This window comes from Apiospora kogelbergensis, assembly GCF_038363985.1.
Source record: "Apiospora kogelbergensis strain CBS 113332 chromosome Unknown utg000003l_segment0_segment0, whole genome shotgun sequence".
NCBI lineage: Eukaryota > Fungi > Ascomycota > Sordariomycetes > Amphisphaeriales > Apiosporaceae > Apiospora > Apiospora kogelbergensis.
In genome coordinates this window covers 705,280-725,258 of record NW_027117420.1, presented here as the reverse complement: position 1 = coordinate 725,258, position 19,979 = coordinate 705,280, and the positions used below count along the sequence as shown (strand labels likewise).

Here is a 19,979-nt window from a genome sequence, read left to right as displayed (position 1 = left end):
GAGGAATAGTGAAGTGGAATGGCGAGTGTGGTATCTGCGGGGGTTCTCCATAGCGTATACATGGGGGTTGCATGCGGAGAATATGCGGAGAGAAAGGAGCGACGCTCGGAATTGTTACGCGCCCGTGACGAACAAGCATTCGCTCACTCTTTGCTCGCCTGGCCCAATTTTCAGATACACTTCCCGTTCGGCCAGGTCACTCCTCGACAATCTGCGTGAAGACGACCCGGTTATTTCTTTTCCCAAACCCATGCATGGCAGTCGTGCTCGGCAACTCTTATTTCGGCCATGGCAACGATGGCTCGCCACGGTCCAAGTAGTGGTTTATACACCAATTCTGGGAGTCGGATATCTTATAAAACTCATACACTAATATCTCTACGACTTGGCTGTTGAATTCGACTGCCTTGCACCGACTTTTCTTGCTTTCCTGTCTGTTCCTCTCCCAACGTCTTCATCTGAGCAGAGGGCGACGGTCAGCCATGCACAACGTGCAAGACTTCGCGGTGGCCAAGAATGAAGAAGATAGTGCTCACGATGAGAATGGCCTAGCGAGGAGAGAAACACGGCGGGAAGGCGCCGTCGAGGACCTTGAGCTGGGTCCGCGGGCAACCTATATCAATACCGGCGCCGCGGCCGGCATCTCCCAGGAACACCGCGACTACCTGCTCAAGCGCCATGGCACCCTCGACCTCGAGCCGCTGCCCTCGGCAGACCCCGCCGATCCCTACAACTGGCCGCAATGGAAGAAGCTCGCCAACCTTTCTTGTGTGGCGTTTCACGTAAGCTGACACATTCCAAGAAGACGCGCATGGCTAATGCAAAGCACGCACAGGCTATGATGACCACTTTCATCGCCGCCGCCGTCATCCCGGCCTACGAGGACATCGCCGAAGAGCTCGGAGTCACCATCCAGAAGGCATCGTATATGACCTCGCTCCAAATCGCCATCCTGGGCTGGGCCCCTCTCTTCTGGAAGCCCGTCTCGAACCGTTATGGCCGCCGGCCCGTCTGGCTCATTAGCACCGTCGGCGCCCTCTGCTTCAACGTCGGCTGCGCGCTGAGCTCCAGCTACGCCACCATGGCCGTCTGCCGCGCCTTCGCCGCCTTCTTCATCAGTCCCGCCATCGCCATCGGCAGCGGCGTCGTGACCGAGACCTTCTTCAAACGGCAGCGGGCCACCTACATGGGCATGTGGACGCTGCTCGTGACGTTGGGCCCGCCCAGCGGGCCCTTCTTCATGGGCTTCGTCGCCTATCACACGGGGAACTACCGTTGGATCTACTGGGTGCTCGCCATCGTCAACGGCGTCCAGTTCATCACGTACTTGTTCTTCGGGCCCGAGACGCGCTACCTGCGGTCGGGCGTCCCCCACAAGGACTCCGTTTTCAAGCAAGAGTACCTCAACGTATACAAGCGCCTCGACCCGGCCCCCTTTAAGCCGACTGAGTTTGTCCAGCCCTTGGCGCTCTGGCGGTACGCCTCGATCTGGGTGCCCACCGTCGCCTACTCCATCGTCTTCGGCTTCACGAGCGTACTGCTCACCGTCGAGATCCCGCAGTTGTTCCTGCCCAAGTTCGGTCTCAACCCGCAGCAGATCGGCCTGCAGTTCCTCGGCATGATCATCGGCTCCGTCATCGGCGAACAGATGGGCGGCCGCCTCAGCGACCTGTGGATGAACCGGAAGGCCAAGAAGCTCGGGCACCGGCCCGCGCCCGAACACCGCCTGTGGCTCAGCTACGTCGGTTACGCCTTGGCCATGGTAGGTTTGGTCGTCTTCGGGGTGGAAATCCAGAATGCTACCAAGGGACATTACACCGTGACACCTATCGTAAGTAGTGCATCGGCACCAGCAACCCACCCTATGGACTGATGAAGAATTCCGAAACTAACGATCGAAATCAAACAATGATAGGTTGGTGTGGGTATCGCCGCGGCCGGCAACCAACTTATCACCACGGTTCTCGTGACCTACGCCGTGGACTGTCACATTGAACACAGCGCAAGTATCGGTGTGTTCGTCAACGTCGTCCGTTCTACGTGGGGGTTCATCGGCCCGTTCTGGTTCCCCGACATGTTCGAGAGCGTCGGGGATGCTGGCTCCGCCGGCATCATGGTCGGCCTCATCTTCGCAATCGCATGCATACCGACTGCCTTCCTGCAGTGGAGAGGACAGAGCTAGAGAGAGGAGAAGCAGGTCGAGCAAGAAACGAAAGAACGGGCGGAAGCGAAGGATCAGATGTAGTGCATTACTGCAGTAGCACCTAGACTATTTTGTGATTCGCATCTTGTCGATAACCCGAAAGAAGCTTTGCTGTCATCTAAAATGCAGTCTGCTGGCCTGGGGCCCGGTTGCATCAGGTTCAACTATTGTGCCATGCGGATATATGCCACGCAGTTAACGACAGCAAAGGTGTCTAACGCCGAGACAGACTCTCAGTGTCATCTACCCAACACAGCTCCGTGCCAAGACTTTATTTACTTGCCAGCTCAGGTATAGTGGCCGGGATGCTGATCAGCCAATTAGCCCCGTCTTCACACACGATTCGTCACCACGGCACAGCTTCAGGACTTAGCGCCAACGGTAAACACCGTAAAGTCCATGGTGCTCGAGATGGCGTAAGCCATGTCTGGCATGTCTTACATGCGTGTTTCTGTACGTCAAATCCACGGGGGGGGGCTTGCCAATAGTGCTTACTCGTCAAGCAAGCAACTACCATCAAATCATATATTCTATAAGAACCGTCGCCCTTCGTCTCACGTTGCTCTCAACTTAAAAACAACGACTATCTATTGTGGCCTTGTCTCTGCCCACCTTGAGCCCAGCTAGCTAAATACGCACTACGGAATACTTCCACCATCAACATCATGCCTACTACTAGTACTACTACTCCGGAGCCGAAGAACGCAGCCGCCTGGCTCACGGCCCCCAAGACGCGCCCCTTTCGGGTGGCCGAAGCCCCCATGCCCGTCGCCGGCCCCGACGAAGTTGTCGTCCGGACCCGCGCCGTCGCCCTGAACCCCGTCGACTGGTACATCCAGGCCATGGGAATCATCGTGCCCGCGGAGGGGTACCCGGCCGTCATCGGCTGCGACCTGGCCGGCGACGTCATCTCGGTTGGCGCCAACGCCACTGCCACCTTCGCTCCGGGCGACCGCGTCTGTGGACTAGCGGGAACCCGCGGCGCCGGAGCCGACCACAAAAGCGGCGCGTTCCAGCTCTACACCAAGGTCGACCGGGCCGTCCTCGCCAAGATCCCCGTTTCGGTGTCCTACGCCCAGGCGGCCGTGCTGCCTTTGGGTTTGAGCACGGCCGCGACGGCCATGTTCCAGAAAGAAGCCATGGCGCTGCCGCTTCCGGTCGTCGGCAGCACCGCGACAACTGCTGTCGATGCCGCCGGAAAGAAGAAGGTCTTGCTGGTTTGGGGCGGCCGCACCAGCGTCGGCAGCTGCGCCATCCAGCTCGCCGTCGCGGCCGGGTTCGACGTGGCCACGACGGCCAGCGCGCGCAACCACGCGTACTGCCGGAGCCTCGGCGCGGCGTGGGCCTTTGACTATCGCAACCCCGCCATCGAGGACGACATCGTCGCGGCGCTCAAGGGGCGCGAGTGCGTCGGCGTTCTGGACGCATGGTCCCGGGGGTCCGTCGCGCAGTGTGCCCGCGTCCTCTTGAAGCTCGACGAGAACGGCAGCGTCGGCGGGGGTCGGAAGTGGGTGCAGACGGTGATGCCGAGTGCGGATATGGTGGACGAGGAGGTACCCAAGGGGGTCGAGGTCGGCTACGGTAAGTAAAAGCCCAAGCAAAATAGCCTTCACCCTGCCTACCCCTGGCGTCCCGCAGTCATACTGACAGTTCCCGTGCGAGTACAGCTTATGGGAGTACTCTCGCCAACAACGAAGTTGGTCCTGCGACTTGGGGCAAATGGGTACCCGAGGCCCTGGCGACGGGTGCATTGCAGTGTAAGCCCGACCCGGAGGTGGTCGCCCAGGGCCTGGACGGGATCCAGACGGCGTGTGACATGGGCGCCAAGGACTGGGGTGCGAGCTCTAGCCCGAAGCTTGTGGTTGAGATTGTCTAGTTTGCATGCATCGTAGTTTTTGCTTTCTAGCTTGAGCAAGGCTTATTACTCTCTCTTGCCCCTATTGCACTCACCCATTGCACATATTTCGGTTCAGGGGTCTCTTAGCAACCTACACAAACAAAACGACCCCTCAGTGAAAAGGCCTTGACGAGTGAAGAATGGATGGGATGTACCAATGTCCGAGTGACGCAGTCAGATGTCTTGTCGTCAGAAAAAGGGGGTTTACGTTTAGCTTTTTACGGAGTTTGTACATTATTCTACATTTACCAGATATACATGCTCCCAGTGTCTCTCGCTTCCCGTAAATGCGTATATATTTACTTAGACAAGAACTTCTGGAAAGCCTCTTGCTCAATCGTGACATTGCCTACCGTCCGCAGCCGCTTGCGGCCTTCCTTCTGTTTCTCGAGCAGCTTGCGACGGCGTGTGATGTCGCTCGCATGCAGCTTAGCGAGCACGTCCTTTCGGAACGCCTTCAGGGTCTCGCGAGCCACGATCTTCTTGCCCACGGCGGCCTGGATAATGACTTCGAACATCTGGCGCTGCACGTGCTCCTTGAACTTGTTGACCCACTGGCGGCCCAGCCGCTCGACCTGCGACGTGTGCACGACGCGGCTGATGGCGTCGACGGGCCCTTGTTGACGAGGAGCTGCAGCTTTACCAGGCTCGACCTCTTCCACCCGGCATCTTCGTAGTCGAGCGTGGCGTAGCCCTTAGTGGCCCCCTTGAGCTTGCCGAACAGATCGTCGACCAGCTGCGCCGTGGGGATGCGGTACTTGACGATGACAGACATGCCGTGGAAGAACTCGATGCTCTCCTGCTCGCCACGGTTGGCCTCGCAGAGCTCGATGACGCGGCCCAGGTACTCCTCGGGCACAGTCACCGTTCCCAGCACGTAGGGCTCGTAGAACTCGGCGCCGCGCGTGCGGTGGTCCTCGTCCGGGAACTCGGCTGGGTTCGACATCACCTGCTCAGTGCCGTCTTTCCAGATCACTTTCGTCTGCACCGCCGGCTCGGTGATGATGATGCTGGCCCCGTGCTCCTGGCGGAGGCGGTCCTGGAACACGCTGCAGTGCAGACTGCCAAGGAAACCCAGCCGCCATCCTGCGCCCAAAGCCTCCGAGTGCTCTTTCGATAGGGTGACGCTCCTGTCATTGAGCACGAGCTGGCCGATGCTGTCGGCTAGGCGATGGTAGTCGCTGGGGTCAGTGGGGAAGGCCGCCACGAAGACCATGGGCTTGGGCTCCTCAAAGCCAGGGTAGGGCGCGACTACAGTTTCGGAACCCTGGGTGGTGAAGGTGTCGCCAATCTTGGCGTCCTGGATCTTTTTCATGCCCGGGTTGAAAAAGATGTAGCCGACCTGCCCCGCACGCAACGAAGACTGGGCGACCTGGATGGGGTAGCGGATGCCGACCTCGCCGGCTATATACTTCTCGCCCGTCGCGAAACTGACCAGATTGTCTCCAGCGCGGACGGTGCCATCAAAGACGCGCACCAGACAGATGACCCCCCTGAAATTGTCGTACCACGAATCCACCAGTAGCATGCGCAGGGGTTTGGTGTGATCGCCCTGGGGCGCGGGTATGTTCTCGACGATAGCGGGCAAGAGGGCCTTCACGTTAAGGCCCGTCTTGGCGCTCACGCCGATGGCGGTGGTGGGGTCGAGCTCGAAGGTGGACTCAAGCTGATCGAGAACACGGGGTACGTCGGCAGCGTTCATGTCGATCTTGTTGACAACGGGCAGGATCTTGAGGCCCTCGGCGAAGGCCAGGTAGAAATTGGCGACCGTCTGGGCTTGGATTCCCTGGCTGGCGTCGACGAGCAGGGAGGGCGCCGCCGCAGCTGGCGTATGACCGCGTCACCTCGGCGCGGAAGTCGACGTGGCCCGGGGTGTCGACGAGGTGCAGCAGGTAGTCCTCGCCATTGTGGTTGTAGATCATGGTGCAGGTCTGGGCTTTCACGGTGATGCCGCGCTCGCGCTCGACCTCAAGGGTGTCGAGGATCTGCTTGTTGGCGGCCGACGAGGAGATGGTGCCTGTGATCTCCAGCAGGCGGTCCGACAGGGTGCTCTTGCCGTGGTCGATGTGGGCGACGATGCAGAAGTTGCGGAAACGGTCGATGGGGATGGCATCAATGCGACGCTCGAGGTCAACGAAGGCCTGCTTGACTGCCGGCGTCGACGGCAACACGGCATGGCGCACGGAGGAGGACGGGAGCCTCTGGGTCAGAGGCCATGTGGTTCGGTGGGCGGCATGACGGGAGAGCGCCGGCAGCCTCGTCGGCCGCAGCCCGTGGCTATAAGAGGGCAGCTGGCGCAATATGTGTGAACATGATTGCATGGGAATTCGGACACCCATTCATGCAATTGGCTGCCGTGGAGATTGGTAAAGGCGGCGGAAATGCTATTTGCTCCTCATGTGGGATATATTGGGATATTGACGGGAACTCGATCGCAATGCGGCCCCCAAAGTTCCAGCGCTCGGGTTGCCGCTGCCTGCGTTGCCTGCGTTGCCTGCGGATGCCAGCCACAGCGCCCGCCTCCTGCCAGAGCATTTTCCTTATCTTATCGCAGGCCACCGTTGGGCAAGTACAGTGCAGAACCAGCATTCGTCTTTTCTTTCTTCCCTTGAGGCTATCGTGTTGATTGATTGATTACAGTAAATGACACTTGACTGGAACTGAAACAAGTCACAGCCTGGGCTTGGTTGTTTGATACGTTCGTTTCTTGCGGCTCTTATCGGGTCGCACAAGTGAGTCGAGATTCTCATCTTCTCCTATAAACAGCAGTAAACAACATACCCCAGTCTGGATCTATATGCGCATAGGCGCCCTCGTTTGATATCACGACTTAACACACAGTTTCCCCATGCTTCCTTCTTAGGAATTGCTTCAAGTTTAGTTTCACAATGGTCAAATGCAGCCCCGGTATCGCATTGTTCCGTCGCTTGCTCTACTGGGCCGCAGTGCACTATACACGCACTGCATGCTGCACGACTTACTGTAAAGTAAGCAGCTACACGGGTAGATCACGGTAACGTGCAGTTGACCAACCTAATGCTGGCTAGTGCGCGAGTCAAAATCCTTCCGTGACCCTTGTGAATGGAATGGGTTCATGTTACTATGCATACTTTCTTTCAGCCGCATATATATGGCATGCCAAGGAATCGTAAAACACAGACGGGTCCGCCGACAGGCAAGGGTTGGACAACAGGTAGGGAAAGAAAGAGGTGCATTTCACCAAAAAGAGAGCGACAAAGTTACAGAAGTTGCCAATTGGGCATTGAACGAATGTACTAGACAATATGTAATATGTGTATAGTACATCCTGAATGTAAGTATTGGTGTGTGTATGTGTATGTGAAGGCAATAGCGCATGCCTCTCTAGCTGTATGTTCAAACAAAACGCTGTGAGGGATGGCACAGCGGAGGTATCTCAATCAAATTTCCAACCGATCCAATAAGTAATAAGCCAGACCACTTTGTGTGTGAAGTAATAATCCCATCGCGAAATCTATAACTGCAGGAACTTTTTGTATATATATTTGTGTAAAATATAGTTTTGAGTCGTGAATCATATATGTCCAAATCAACCAACCACCCGACGTCTGATAGATAGCTCCATCTATGTCGAGTATACGGCGACGTACTGAAGCTCCATCATGCTGCCGTAGCCGTCCATGGTGGCACCGTTGGGGTTACCGGGCCAGTCACCACCGACGGCAACGTTGAGCAGGATGTAGAGAGGGCTGTGGGCGAGCGTGCTCCAGGTGCCCTCGACGCCGATGTCAGCGCCAGTGAGAGTGCGCCAGACCTTGCCGTCGAGCAACCACTGGATTTGCTGGGCCTTCCAGTCGGGGTTGGTGACGTCGATCTGGAGCCCCCAGGTATGGAAGCCGTCGGCGGGAAGGGGGTGGTGCTACCACGGCCTGTGGGCTCCTGGCAGACGCCGCCGGGGAATTCGCCGCAGTGCGTCGTGCCGTAGGCCACCTCGGACCCCGAGACGCGCTCCATGATGTCGAGCTCGCCGGCCAGGGGCCACTGAGTGCCGTGGCGCATGGCGTCGCCGAGGGCCCAGAAGGCGGGCCAGATGCCCTGTTGGTTGACCGGTGCGTTGTTGCCGAGGAGAAGGCTGGACTGGATGAGTAGCTTGCCGCCGGGAGGGGGCGTCCATGAGTCCTTCGTCTCGATACGGCCCGAGGTCCAGTGGCCCGAAGGCGACCTGCGGGGTACCAGCTGCATAGTCTCGCCGCCGCTAATCTGAATGTTTTGGTTGGAGGTCGAGTAGGTCTGGAGCTCATTGTTGGTGTTGACCGAGAGAGCTATGTTCCACGCATCGCTCGGGGAAGAGCCGGCGGCGCCCTGGAAACCATCGTGCCAGAGGAGCTTGAGGCCGTCGATGTTGGGCGGCGCAAGGGCTCCGACCAGAGCCGGGAGCAGAGAAAGAATGCTGCTTGTGGAACGCATGATGATGGATGTATATGTAGTGAGTGACGATAAGCTTCGAATGCTGTATTTATAATCTGCGAGAGAATGTAGTGATACGGGTGTCGAGTCAACAATGGCAAGAATCAAGAAGCCTGACTGGCAGGGAGGGAGATGGTATCAATATGTAAACGGAGTTCGAAGAGAGCCACTGGAGGGGCTAGGTGAAGGTAAAGAATGTCGTCTTGGCAAGCAAGATGGAGATAGAAAGAAGTGAATGTAAGTGACTGGAAACAGCACAGATGGAAAAGTGAAGGACGAAGGTGATCGTGTACCAGTACGAAGGGGGACTACAGCTCTAATATAGGTTACTTACCAACGTACCTACCGACGGAAAGGAATATGCCAGGCTAGCCGGGGGCATGGGTGGGCATGACTATCAGGTCAAGATCCATCGCACCTCTCCATATTGGAACAAGTGCCGGGGAGACCTTCATGGTATAGCTTGCGCGGTAATAAGCCTGGCCGGTTGCCCGTTTCCCGAACAGGACCAGGAAGCAGGAGTGGACGGCTGCCAGCCAGAGAAACGGCGCCAAGTCTCATCCTAATGCAGCCATTCGCTGTCGAAAGGGCCAGGGTGAAAATGTCCGGCGGGAGGAGGCTCTGGGCAAAGCTGCTGGGTGGGGGGTGCTGGGCGGATGGGCGGCGCTGGCTGATCGACTCGACAGACAGCCCCTTGATCAGAACTTGATATGTAGCGACACAGAGCCGGAGTGGGTAGCATTGGGCGTCTGTTCCTGGACTTGACCCAAACAGGGATCATGCAATGGCAAGAACCATAGCCACAAGCGCAGAAGGAAGTGTGCGGGTGGACCAGGTTGCCACTAGGGGGCAAGCAGACGGGCTTGACTGCGTGATCGACTGGGAGCTGGCGCGCTGCTCTCCACCATTCTGCACCAGGCACTTGGCACCCAGCATGTGCACTCGGCAGCTAGGGCTGGTTCCTGTTGCTGTGTTCGAGCCGACGAGGATCTTACAACGATCCGTTATAGATGGGGCTGCCGATTGCGTGGAATCAATGCAGCCGCCTACTGCCCCAGCTGCCAACTCCAGTCTCCGGAACCTGCTGGCTGGAGGAGAACACGAGGAGATCGACAAGAAGTACCGCGTCAGGCAAGAGCAGCCAAACAGGAAAGCTGGCAGTCTTGCAGTCTCGGTCGGCCTGGAGGGGGAAACGTGCTGCCAGCGGCGTGTCCCCTGAATTCATGGGAGTTCGGTCGAAAGTAGGCTTAGCTAGCCAAAGTGAAACGCGGCTGCAAGATAAGGTGGGCAGACCCCGGCCAGTACCCGGCCAAGCTGCTGGTAGGGGAGCTGGTAGGGGGAGCTGCCCCTCCAATATCTTGGAAGCTTCAGGTTCTTCCGGAATCGTGGGGCAAATTGGCCAAATCCAAGCAACACGGAGCTCAGCCACTGGCATGACCGACGAGCCCTCCCCAAGCAAGTTTTTGGCACGCATTCTAGGCATTTATATCGTGTCAATCCTTTCCTCATGAGGCAGAAGGATAGATGGGCAGATCTGTGATCTTTTGATCGTTTGGGAGAAATGTGGATGGGGCTCTCTTCTGCCCGGGCGCCCTCTTGCTTCTCGACCGGCCATGTCTCTAGTATGTCTCTACTAACTGTCTAGGAGGAATACAGACAGCTGAATGAATGATCGGATGGTGCACTGCTTCACTAGCCACCGTGGGTTCAACGGTCAGTAGTGGAACAGCTCGCTAGCCATCGGTCCAGAATGCCTCTGGAAATAGCAATTGAAAAATATATTAAGGGGACTCCTTAGTTCAGTCTTCGCCTCTCTCGACCTGACAAGTCATCCATCCTACTACATACACGATATGCGATGCAACCTCCATCCCCGACAGATAGCTGGATGAGAAGCAAAGATAAAGAAAGAAAGAAAAATTTGCTTCTCATCCCAAGCTTCATGCAAGTGTAGCCGACTCGTCCGTCGACTAGCGGTGGTGTTAATGTAGGTACGGTGCTGTAGCCCCTGGACTTGTCGTTCTCCGGGCGAGCGCGCGCGCCAATGGGAGGGCAGAAGCGCCGTGCTGCAGCTTGGCTCCAAACACTGCCGATAGCACCAGGACGGCCGAAGCGAGATAGCGCCTTGTCTCATTGGCGCTTCATTCACAAGCACGACAACACACACACACACACACACGGATTGGCATTGGGACGAGAGACGGGGGAAGGGATACGATAAGGGTTTTTTTCTTCTTCTTCCCATGCTGGTTCTCCATCGAGGCCAAACTCGAGACCGTACCACGTACTGCGCGCGCGAATGAGCCCTGTCAGTGCAAGGCCAAAAGTAAAGACCAGATGAACAGGGCCTGTGATGGCGCCTCTGCCTCTGTCCTTCTCTGTCTCTTTTTCTCCATCTCGCGTGTTTCACGTTTCATGCCGGTACTTGGCCCAAGCTAAAGCGCCGTGTATGTAAGTGGCAATCGACTTTTGATGAGTTGATGCCGACTCAGCGACTTCACTTCACCACCAACCAATAAACCATGTCGAACCATCATCATCCTGTGCTACTAATCTGTTCAGGTAAGGCTTGTCTGCCAATCATATAGCGCCGAGATACTCCCGTGGGCGTCCACGTTGCAAGCGCCGCATACATACTTGCCTGTTGCCCAGGTGTGCCTGCATACTGCGCTGCACACAAGCAAACCGCGCGCAATTCATGCCTTGCTGTCTGTGCATATCTTTAGAACATCGGGAACCCATCCGCGTTGGGCATGAACTCTTGGCCATCGGTCGTCAAGTTGATCTTCGTTCGAAGCTGGGGACGGAACCGGTGACCGGCGAAGGTCCTGGTAACATGGGTGGCTTGGTAGCTCGTAGGGGCTCTCGGGGCTGAGGTCACCGTCGCATCAACCCATTCACGGTTAAATCCCGAAATGAGCCAACGCGGATGACGGGGCTCTTTCCATGCCTTCTCACAGACATGATCTGCCAACTAGCCCAGATCGCATACTTTATATAACCACTATGGCAACATTACGATCGATATTTCTACGCTTTATCGGGGCTATCGCAATTGGCTTGGCTATACCCACCTGTCAACCGCTATGCTATAATATGACTTTTCTAGTATAACCTCGTCATTGGTCAGCGAGTTGGGCATTCTTCTTCATTTCGCACCCAACTGGCAACTGGTTTTTCTTTGCCGTTTTGCCACATCTTAACTGGTGTTGTTATTCAATCGTCATGGTCGCCGAGATCTACTTGCTGTTCGCGTTACATGGCCCGCGAAGCTAGGCACACGGCTAAGAGCCGATCCTCTTCCGTTGCAGTATATGACCCGGATGGTTCCATTCGCAACACCCATTATTCAGGTGGAAGAAGCTAGAAGGAATGGCTGGAAGGGCATTGGCCATGGCAAAAGATGCTCGAGTACCGGTACTTATCGCGAGTTTCCCCTTAGCAAGTGACGTGAGTGGTAGAGCAGGCGGATCTTCTGCCAACTCAACTTCCTCCATCTCCATCTAGATCCAGGGCGGGCACGACGACGTGGTCTGGACGCGGCATCTTCACACCGACAACCACTTTCGCGTCCTCCCGTCCTGTAGGCCAAGGCAGTGCACCGGTCTTCCGGAAGGCCCCAACGTTTTTGCTCCTTCTTTGACTCGAATATTGCGTATTAAATGGAACCAGGGTCGGGGGGATTACGTCTTCACGTGGGTCTCATGCCAACCTCCAACTGCGTATGACGGTATAACGGCTTCGTCTTCTTCTTCAGCAACACTGCCGGGATACCTAGGAAACGGAGATACAACCAGAAGACGTTTGCGAACTCTTTCCTTCCGTCGCCAATGCCAATGGGCACCAATATTGCATGCCCGATACGACTACCCAAGAACAGGTATGTTCCTTCGATTAGCTATTCGAGTTTCTGCAGGCAGTTGGAGCCTACTTCTGGCCCCTCGGGCATCCATGTAAACATGCAAGACCTTCTGGGTGACTTCTCCCTCCTAAACAACGCGTAGTTACATACATATGCTTCCTTTGCGAAGTTTCGGGAGCTTACTTCTTCTCCTGATGCCAAACTTCCAGCTTCCCTCTCGCGAACTTGTGAAATTATCCACCGCCTTCGTCTCGTCATCCAACTGCAATATGTACAACTTGTTCCAGAGCCAGGCACACATCCTGAACTTCTGCAAAACCATTATGTCATCTGGGGTGCAGAAGCATTAAACAGGAATAGCACCTTGCGTTCGAATGAAAGCCATATTTACTGAAAAGTTGCTTGCTTACACCGGTAAGAGGTACAGTATGCCATCTCGCTGAATATGACTCGATCACAAATTATAAGAAGAGCCACCCAAATCTATCAGAGTAAGGCACCTCATGGTTTCAATCAACAACCTTTTCAACCCAGTGTCTCCATCCCGCGTCCGCACAAAGGGCATCCATAGCCGTACCTGACATAGCCAGCATCAACTCGAGCACTTTCGAATCCTCCGAGCTTGGCATCACCAAGACGGTACCCTGCCCCCAGGCCTTCCGGCCCTTGCGGATGACCTCGGGCTTGCGACACCTCCTGCCACTGCTACTTCGGGGGCAGCGGTGCCATCGCCGTCGTCATTGTCATCCAGAATGAGACCAGGGATGTCCCACTCGGTATCGGCGCCCGCCAGATACCGGTGCGAGTTAAAGAACACGTTCTGCGGGGCCTCGAAGTCGTAGTTCATGGCCAGGGCCCCGACGTCGGGCAGTGTCTCCAGCAGTGCCGGCCGCTGGCGTATAAAATCGGCGTCTAGCGAGTTGATCAACTGGGTGAGGGGGGGCGGCTATCGCGGCTAATGCTTCTTTCTGCGCATGTGCCCCCTTATCTGTTTGGGTAGGGCTACTGTCGGCTGCCTGCCAGAGCAGCTGGGTGGTAGGCAAGGTGGCGATGGGACAAATGGCCATGTTTCCGCAGAAATCGTCAATGGCGTCCAACGTCTCCTGGCTAAACCCTCGTCCTCTGCCCTTGATGGAGGGATGCCAGGCTGCGACTACACATGACTGAGCTGCCATATCACCCTCGTTGCTATCGTCAGCAGTGTTGCTAGTCTTATTCTTTCCCCTTTCATGCAAAGCGGACCAATCTGCCACGCCCACCGCACGCATGCGTGCCTTAGCCACGTAGGACCAAACCAACGCCATAAGTGTCACGAATGTTGATGGCGGCTTCGATGCTGGCTTATTCGCAGATTGCGCGAGGGTCTCTCTCAGCTCTTCAATTCTGGCCTTGCTAACATGAAAGATCTTTCCGACCCGAGGGCTTTGGTTGACGGGCAAGCTGTTCTTAATGCTGAAGTTTATTTTCGCTGTATTCGAAAAAGCAGTCGCATTAGTAATAGTAGTCCATTCAGGCAGAATCTCAGTTACAGTCTCCTCGCTGCTTAAACCTTGCGTCTCGTGCAGGTCACACCTGTGCTGCTCGAGCGCAGCCGAGAGCTGACCTAGGGGGAGGTATTGGCTCTTGGGTAGGTATCCTTTCCTGGGTAGAGATTCCCGTTTGACCCCCCGGCTGCGGGCGGCCAGGTCGTCGATGAGGGCCGTGGCTACGACGCCGTCGGCCATAGCGTGGTGCATGAACACGCCCAGCAATAGACCGCCTGGGATAAATACGACGCGTGGAAGCAGAATGGGAACGCTGCTGCTGTCGCTCTCGCCGTCGTCACCGGCAGCAAGGGCAGCAGCAGCGGGATCTCCCATCGGGGCGAACACATCGTCAAAGAAAAGGCCAGGCGAGAAGCCACTGGCACGGAGCTCGCCATAGTTCAAGGCCACTCTGTTGCCACCAGAGGTGAAGAATGAGGAGGGCCACCTCGCATCAATGATGACTCTCGAGTGTTCTCCCGTGGGATCCACGAGAGTACGGGCCAGCACGTCTTGCTGCGGTGTACGTGGAATGCTGACGATGGTGCCGGCCAGATGCGGGTTCTGCTGGACGCAGTCGTCTACGCACCGTTGGAGGTGGGACACAGCCTCCTGCTCTTTGTCGTTGTCGAAAGGGAAGCATTTCGTGAAGTTGACATATTCCCGAGGCGCCAGCTGGTTCAGTACATTTAAGAATTCCACCTTCTGGAGGGGAGAATTGTTGCTCATCTTGCTAGAGATTGCTGGCAGTCAGACGTATCTATCAAGCGGCAAGATGATTTATTGTTCGATGCTCTGGATCTCTGTGCGGCGAACTAAGTATCAGCCAGTTGGGTAGAACACCCTCTTCGAGAAGGATGAGCTACTCTATTATAGAAAATTCTGCAAATGAGAATTCGATGTATATCCAAGCATGAGCGATAGACAAAATAGGCGTGACAAACAGTTGAAAAAAAGGCAGTCAAAGTAATGGGCAATCAGAGTGACGAGCGGTGTCAAGGTAGGCCTGGTTGGGCATCCCGTCACAGCAAATCAGAACTGGGAATATATCCAAACATAGATGTGATAAACAATCAAAAAGAGGCAATCAAAGCAATGCGAAATGTCAAGGTAGGCTTGCTTAAGCATTGCGTTACAGCAAACCAGAATTAGATATACATCCAAACATCGGTATAACAAACAGTCAAGAAAGAGCAATCGAAGTAATGTGCAGTATGAAGGTAGGCCTGCTTGGGCATTGCGTTACAGCCCAAAATGATTCAGTCAGTATAATTCGCGAATGCAATGCCAGTCTAATACATCACACACCGGTCACGCTCTGATTCGTAGGCGACAATTACCCTGACCGCTTTCCCCCACGGCCATTATTGGAGCAAGATAGCCTTAATGAGACAACAGGCAGCAGCTTGTTACCAACTAAGTAGCTACCCCCGTGAACAAAACTTCTCTCAGCTCCCAAGTTTCTATCATATGCGTCTATGCGTAGCGAGCCGCCTTTGACCAACCACAGTATGCGCGAGCTGACGAAACCGGCCAGCAAGCCCACACTCGGCCTAGTTGTAGCGAAAGAGTGCCGATGCAAGCTTCTGGCCTTTATTCACTCGCCCCCAGAACGAATCCTTGCAAGGCCCAATCCGGGACTCCTTACCACACACCACAGGGTGAAGGATGCCTCAAGTCATGACGCGCAGAGGTCATTCATTATAGGTGAACATCGTAATCAGCTGTGCCATTCAAACACCATAGTAAGCCTAATATCGATACCAGTAACAGTAATAATCTCACAAGCCCGAGGAGATAGTTAACAGACTAAAAAGGAGGAAAAAGGTATCCGTAATCCCCTCCCTCTTTCCCTTCTCCCTCTCACTCTCGCTCCCACTCTCTCTGGCTTCCCCACACTCCGAGGAGGAAATAAAACTCCTTCCTCCTTTTCTATCAAATACAATAAAAAACAGCAGAAAATTTGCCCGATCTTTCCCACTCAATCAAGAGACTTTCTGTCCACTTTCCTAATTAGTGAAACCCAAACAATCCTCCCGGCTATAGATAGTCCGTCCGTCATTGACCAAGACTGAACCCAGCTAGGCTGTGTATGCGTTAAATGTGTGCGTGTGTTGTGTTGTGTGTTCTGGTATAGAAAAAGGCAGATGTACGAAACAAAAGAGAAAGTCCAGATAAAGCCATATCAGTGACGCCGATCTACGGGGGAATTGGAGAAATTTTTGTTTTGGGCGCATGGAAACAACTTTTGCAACATGAAGCTCGTGTCGTGTCTTGTTCCCTTCCAACACATGAGAATCCTTCGCAGCCGCCAAGAACAATGCGAGACTCGCAAGTAGCCGACCAACGCCTTGACATGCCCAATGAATATGAATGGGGTCCGCGGTAAACGGATGAGAGTAGATGCAATACCAAGATAAGAGAACCAATAACTCCACCATGGCTAGCGACGCGCGAGATGCGGAAAGCAGGACTGGTTCACAGTAGCTAAGGGGAAGAGGGCCAAGACTATTCGGCACCAATCTCCCCAGCACCTTCCATGAAAGTCGACGGGTTGAAATCGAACCCTCCGTCTCCGCCGTCGCCGTCATGGAGAAATGAGTCGAAGTCGAAGTCTTGGAGCACGTTGTCCGACGTAAGGGGATTGGCGAATTCCATCCCAAAGTCCATGGCTCCCTGGTTGTCCATGCCAAAGCCCTGTGAGGGATCCGCGTGCACCGGAGGAGCGACGGGAGCCGGGGCCGGAGCAGATGCCTGAGCATTGGGGGCCGGTTGACCCGCACCAGCATTCGGCCCGTTCTTGGCGAAGTTGCCAGGATTGACTGGGGTGATGGGAGTTGCCGGAGTGGGAGGTTCGGGTTCCTGCGATTGTTCGGCAGCCGGAGTGGCACCTGCTGCGTTGTTGGCCTTCTTTGCAGCCGCCTGGGGATCAGCATTGTCAGTAACAAAAAATTCAAAGGGGTACACCGCTGGATGATAGTTACCTTGCCCTTGGCACCTTTCGCGTCCTTCTTCTTTGGGGCGGCCTTGTTAGACTGCTGAGGCGTTGGTGGCGCCGCGTTGCTGGGAGCCGGTGACGACGGCTGCGTCCGGCCATTCGCATTGACGCCAGGGGCCGGAGCTGATGGTGGAGGCATGGCACGTTGTTGTGGTGTTCCTTGAACTTGGCCCTGCGGACCTTGAGGAACCATGGGGTTGCCACCGTTGGGACCCTGCCATTGCATTTGTGGGCCTCCAGGACCTGGTTGCCCTTGTCTAGCAGCCATCATCTGCTGTGGGTTCATCTGCCCACCGTTGAAGGTCTGGCCCGGGTGTGAGCTTGGCGGCCGCATACCGCCACCGTTCATCTGCACCATGTTTCCTTCCATACCGTTCATGCCTTTGGTGAAGAAATGGGGTGCCATATTGGGGTCACCCGGAGGCATAAAGCTCATAGGGTTGGGGGAGCCACGAGACTGACCACCTTCAGGTAGAGGTGATGGAATACCAGCAGGGTTCATCTGAGGAGTACCGCGCTTCATCTGCTCGCTTGGGTTCGGCGAAGCGCCTGCTCTGCCTCCTTGCGGGGAAGCATCGGGGAAGGGCTGACCGTTGGGCCCGGGAGGACCTCCAGGACCTCCGGGACCAGCCGCACCGTCGCCGCGGGGCATGCTACCACCCAGATTGTCCTGTTCTTGTCGAGCCATCATGAGACGCTTCTTGTTCTGCTGCTCCAGTAGCATCAGCTGCATTTGGTAGTCCTGTAGCGCATGGTTGCTACCACCACCCTGGGGATTCCCCGGGGCACCACGGCCAAGCTGAGCACCAGCGAGACCTTCAGCATTATAGAAAGTGTTAAGCTCGGCTCCGTTGGGCTGGTTCATCATGGGCGAACCTTGGCCCTGCGGGACTCCCCCTGGACCCATGGCTTTGTTTGGCATCTGATTGCCATGATGACCAGCCATGTTCTGCGCGTATGTGGCAATGGATTTTTGCTGGTTGGCAGGGGGCTGGTTCTGGAAGTTCTGGAACTGCTGAGGGGTTAGTGAGTTCGGGTTTATGTTGTTGGCGATGAGCAGCTGGGCGGTCTGGGCTTGTGACTGTGCGGTTGAAGTATTGCTGACCTGTTGTTGACCAGGCATGCCCTGCTGTGGTCGTCCGTTAGGCATCATGGCTGCCTGCTGTGGGTTGAAGGGAGTGTTGCCTTCCAGGCGGGGTCGTTTGTTGGGCGAGGGCGCATTTTCCGCGGATCCAGGCGATGCTGGCCTGCGGTTTCCATCCATGTCCGAGGGGTCACGCTGCATCTGGTTTTGCTTCTGTTGAAGCATCATTTGAGGGCTGAGCATATTGTTAACATACGTATTAGGGTATATATATATATGTTGAAGTCAGGGTTCTTACTTTTGGTTATTGGCCATGGCTTTCCTCGCCAACGTGTTATTGGGCATTTGCATGCCGTTGGCCATGTTGCGCATCATGGGGTTGAACGCCATACCGCCGGCTTGGTCTGGGCGCATACTGCGCAACAGTTCTTGCTGCTGGCTCTGCTTTAACCTATTTTGTGTCTGATGTCCCCGTTAGCGAATGTGAGGAACGGACGATGTTGGCTTCAATGGGTTTACATACCTGAGTGTGGTTGATGTATTGGCTCACTTGCATGTTGTTGTTGCCACGATTACGCTGAGCCAGATGCATATCCCAGAAGAGACCAAACCACTCGTAAAGGAAACACGTTTCGGAGGACGCGATCAAGGGAGTGGGAAGATCCTTCGAGTCTACGTCGTGCTTGTGATCAATCTCCATCGAGTCGTCGGATACTCCATTTAAAGCGTTCCCGTTCTCGTCGCGTCGGCTCCCAGGGCTATCCTTGGATACGTTGAGCGGCTGGTCCGTCCTTAGGAGAGAGCGCGCGCAATCATACATGCCTTCTTTCATAAAGTAGTCGTAAATATATGTGTTGAGCATGCACCGGTGGTTACGATCATTTCCCTGCATTGGCTGAGCCGGCAGCGCGCCATTGCCGTTGTTCATAGCCATGGGTATGGGTGCACCGCCGACTGGCCCGCCCATGGCGCCCATGTTGGCCATGTTCACGTTGTTCATGGTCCTATTTGTCGGAGCTCAAAGCAGACTGCGTCTGCGGTCATCCGTGAGGATTGATCAGTTAAGCGAGCAGTCGATGGGCAGCTCTGCGATTGATCGAACAAGGGTCGTGGGTGCAAGGTTTGTATCTCGGCTCAGAACGCGTTTAGTCCGTGTCTGAAATGCGAAAACAGATCAAATGAAGCCCCCAAAACAATATCGAGCTTGTCGATAATGGTGTAGCGCCGATGATGATGACGGGAGAGCGTGGATGCAAGACTCGCGGACGCGATGGGTGCGTGCGAGTCCTTGGTCCTGTCAGAAATGCGAAAGGGGTAGATTGAGTTGGTCGGTGGCGCGGTGAGCGACAATGAGTATAGAGTGACGTCGTCCAAATGTCGTTGTTATCGTCAAGATCGTGGAGGGATGCGCAACGCTCGAGAACGATTTGAGGATTGAGGTGTTTCCCGGAAACTAAACTGCGCGGCCTTGCAAGCTGAAGGAAGAAGGCGGCAGGGCAAGTGGGTTGTGTGTTGGATGTATGTGTGGTGGTATCGGTCGGAGAAAAAAAAGGCAACGGAGGACGGGCTTTTGATTTGACTCTGCCTATCAGACCCCAGTCTCCCTAACAGCTACGTTTCGGAGATTGAGACCAGGAGAGTGTAAAGACGTGTTTTTGCCCGACCAAAACGACGGTAAAAATTGAGGAAAATAAGAGAGGTGCAGACAGGATGCAGGTACGATGCGACAGACGGTCAACAATCGGATAGATCCAGTTGTAGGTGGGAAAAAAGTATACAGGCGGAAGGCCCAGGGTCAAGGTCAACTTGCTATGATTGCCAGGTCTGGGGTAAGTAAGTTGGGGGCGGTAGCGTAGAGCTTGGTGACTAATTTTTGGGGGGCGGGCGGACGTGGCGAGCACACAGCCGCGACACAAGATGGTCAGCAGACAGGTCGAAATCCTAAGTCGTGGTCGTACCAGCGACA

At 55.4% G+C, this 19,979-nt stretch overlaps 7 protein-coding genes across 7 annotated transcripts; 2 read left to right on the top strand and 5 right to left on the bottom strand.

Moving 5' to 3' along the window:
• Positions 1-482: 482 nt before the first annotated feature.
• PG998_004927 (MFS transporter) lies at positions 483-2,182 on the top strand (the record flags this gene model as incomplete). Its single annotated transcript, XM_066871745.1, has 3 exons — positions 483-782; positions 836-1,831; positions 1,916-2,182. The coding sequence occupies 3 exons, from the start codon at positions 483-485 to the stop codon at positions 2,180-2,182; spliced, it is 1,563 nt and encodes a 520-aa protein (XP_066731842.1).
• A 686-nt stretch (positions 2,183-2,868) lies between these two features.
• On the top strand, positions 2,869-4,079 carry PG998_004926 (uncharacterized protein; the record flags this gene model as incomplete). Its single annotated transcript, XM_066871744.1, has 2 exons — positions 2,869-3,784; positions 3,871-4,079. 2 exons carry the CDS (start codon positions 2,869-2,871, stop codon positions 4,077-4,079), a joined length of 1,125 nt encoding a protein of 374 aa, XP_066731841.1.
• Positions 4,080-4,399: 320 nt separating this feature from the next.
• On the bottom strand, positions 4,400-6,439 carry PG998_004925 (GTP-binding protein LepA; the record flags this gene model as incomplete). The annotated part of the gene is given in 3 exon segments (XM_066871743.1): positions 4,400-4,697; positions 4,712-5,876; positions 5,902-6,439. 3 exon segments carry the CDS (start codon positions 6,437-6,439, stop codon positions 4,400-4,402), a joined length of 2,001 nt encoding a protein of 666 aa, XP_066731840.1.
• Positions 6,440-7,704: 1,265 nt separating this feature from the next.
• On the bottom strand, positions 7,705-8,546 carry PG998_004924 (glycosyl hydrolase family 16; the record flags this gene model as incomplete). The annotated part of the gene is made up of 2 exons (XM_066871742.1): positions 7,705-7,998; positions 8,028-8,546. The coding sequence occupies 2 exons, from the start codon at positions 8,544-8,546 to the stop codon at positions 7,705-7,707; spliced, it is 813 nt and encodes a 270-aa protein (XP_066731839.1).
• Positions 8,547-9,108: 562 nt separating this feature from the next.
• On the bottom strand, positions 9,109-10,020 carry PG998_004923 (uncharacterized protein; the record flags this gene model as incomplete). The annotated part of the gene is made up of 2 exons (XM_066871741.1): positions 9,109-9,467; positions 9,597-10,020. 2 exons carry the CDS (start codon positions 10,018-10,020, stop codon positions 9,109-9,111), a joined length of 783 nt encoding a protein of 260 aa, XP_066731838.1.
• Positions 10,021-13,214: 3,194 nt separating this feature from the next.
• On the bottom strand, positions 13,215-14,660 carry PG998_004922 (uncharacterized protein; the record flags this gene model as incomplete). Its single annotated transcript, XM_066871740.1, has 1 exon — positions 13,215-14,660. The coding sequence occupies one exon, from the start codon at positions 14,658-14,660 to the stop codon at positions 13,215-13,217; it is 1,446 nt and encodes a 481-aa protein (XP_066731837.1).
• Positions 14,661-16,439: 1,779 nt separating this feature from the next.
• Positions 16,440-19,013, bottom strand: PG998_004921 (Som1 protein; the record flags this gene model as incomplete). Its single annotated transcript, XM_066871739.1, has 4 exons — positions 16,440-16,853; positions 16,916-18,248; positions 18,312-18,475; positions 18,537-19,013. The coding sequence occupies 4 exons, from the start codon at positions 19,011-19,013 to the stop codon at positions 16,440-16,442; spliced, it is 2,388 nt and encodes a 795-aa protein (XP_066731836.1).
• Positions 19,014-19,979: the final 966 nt, after the last annotated feature.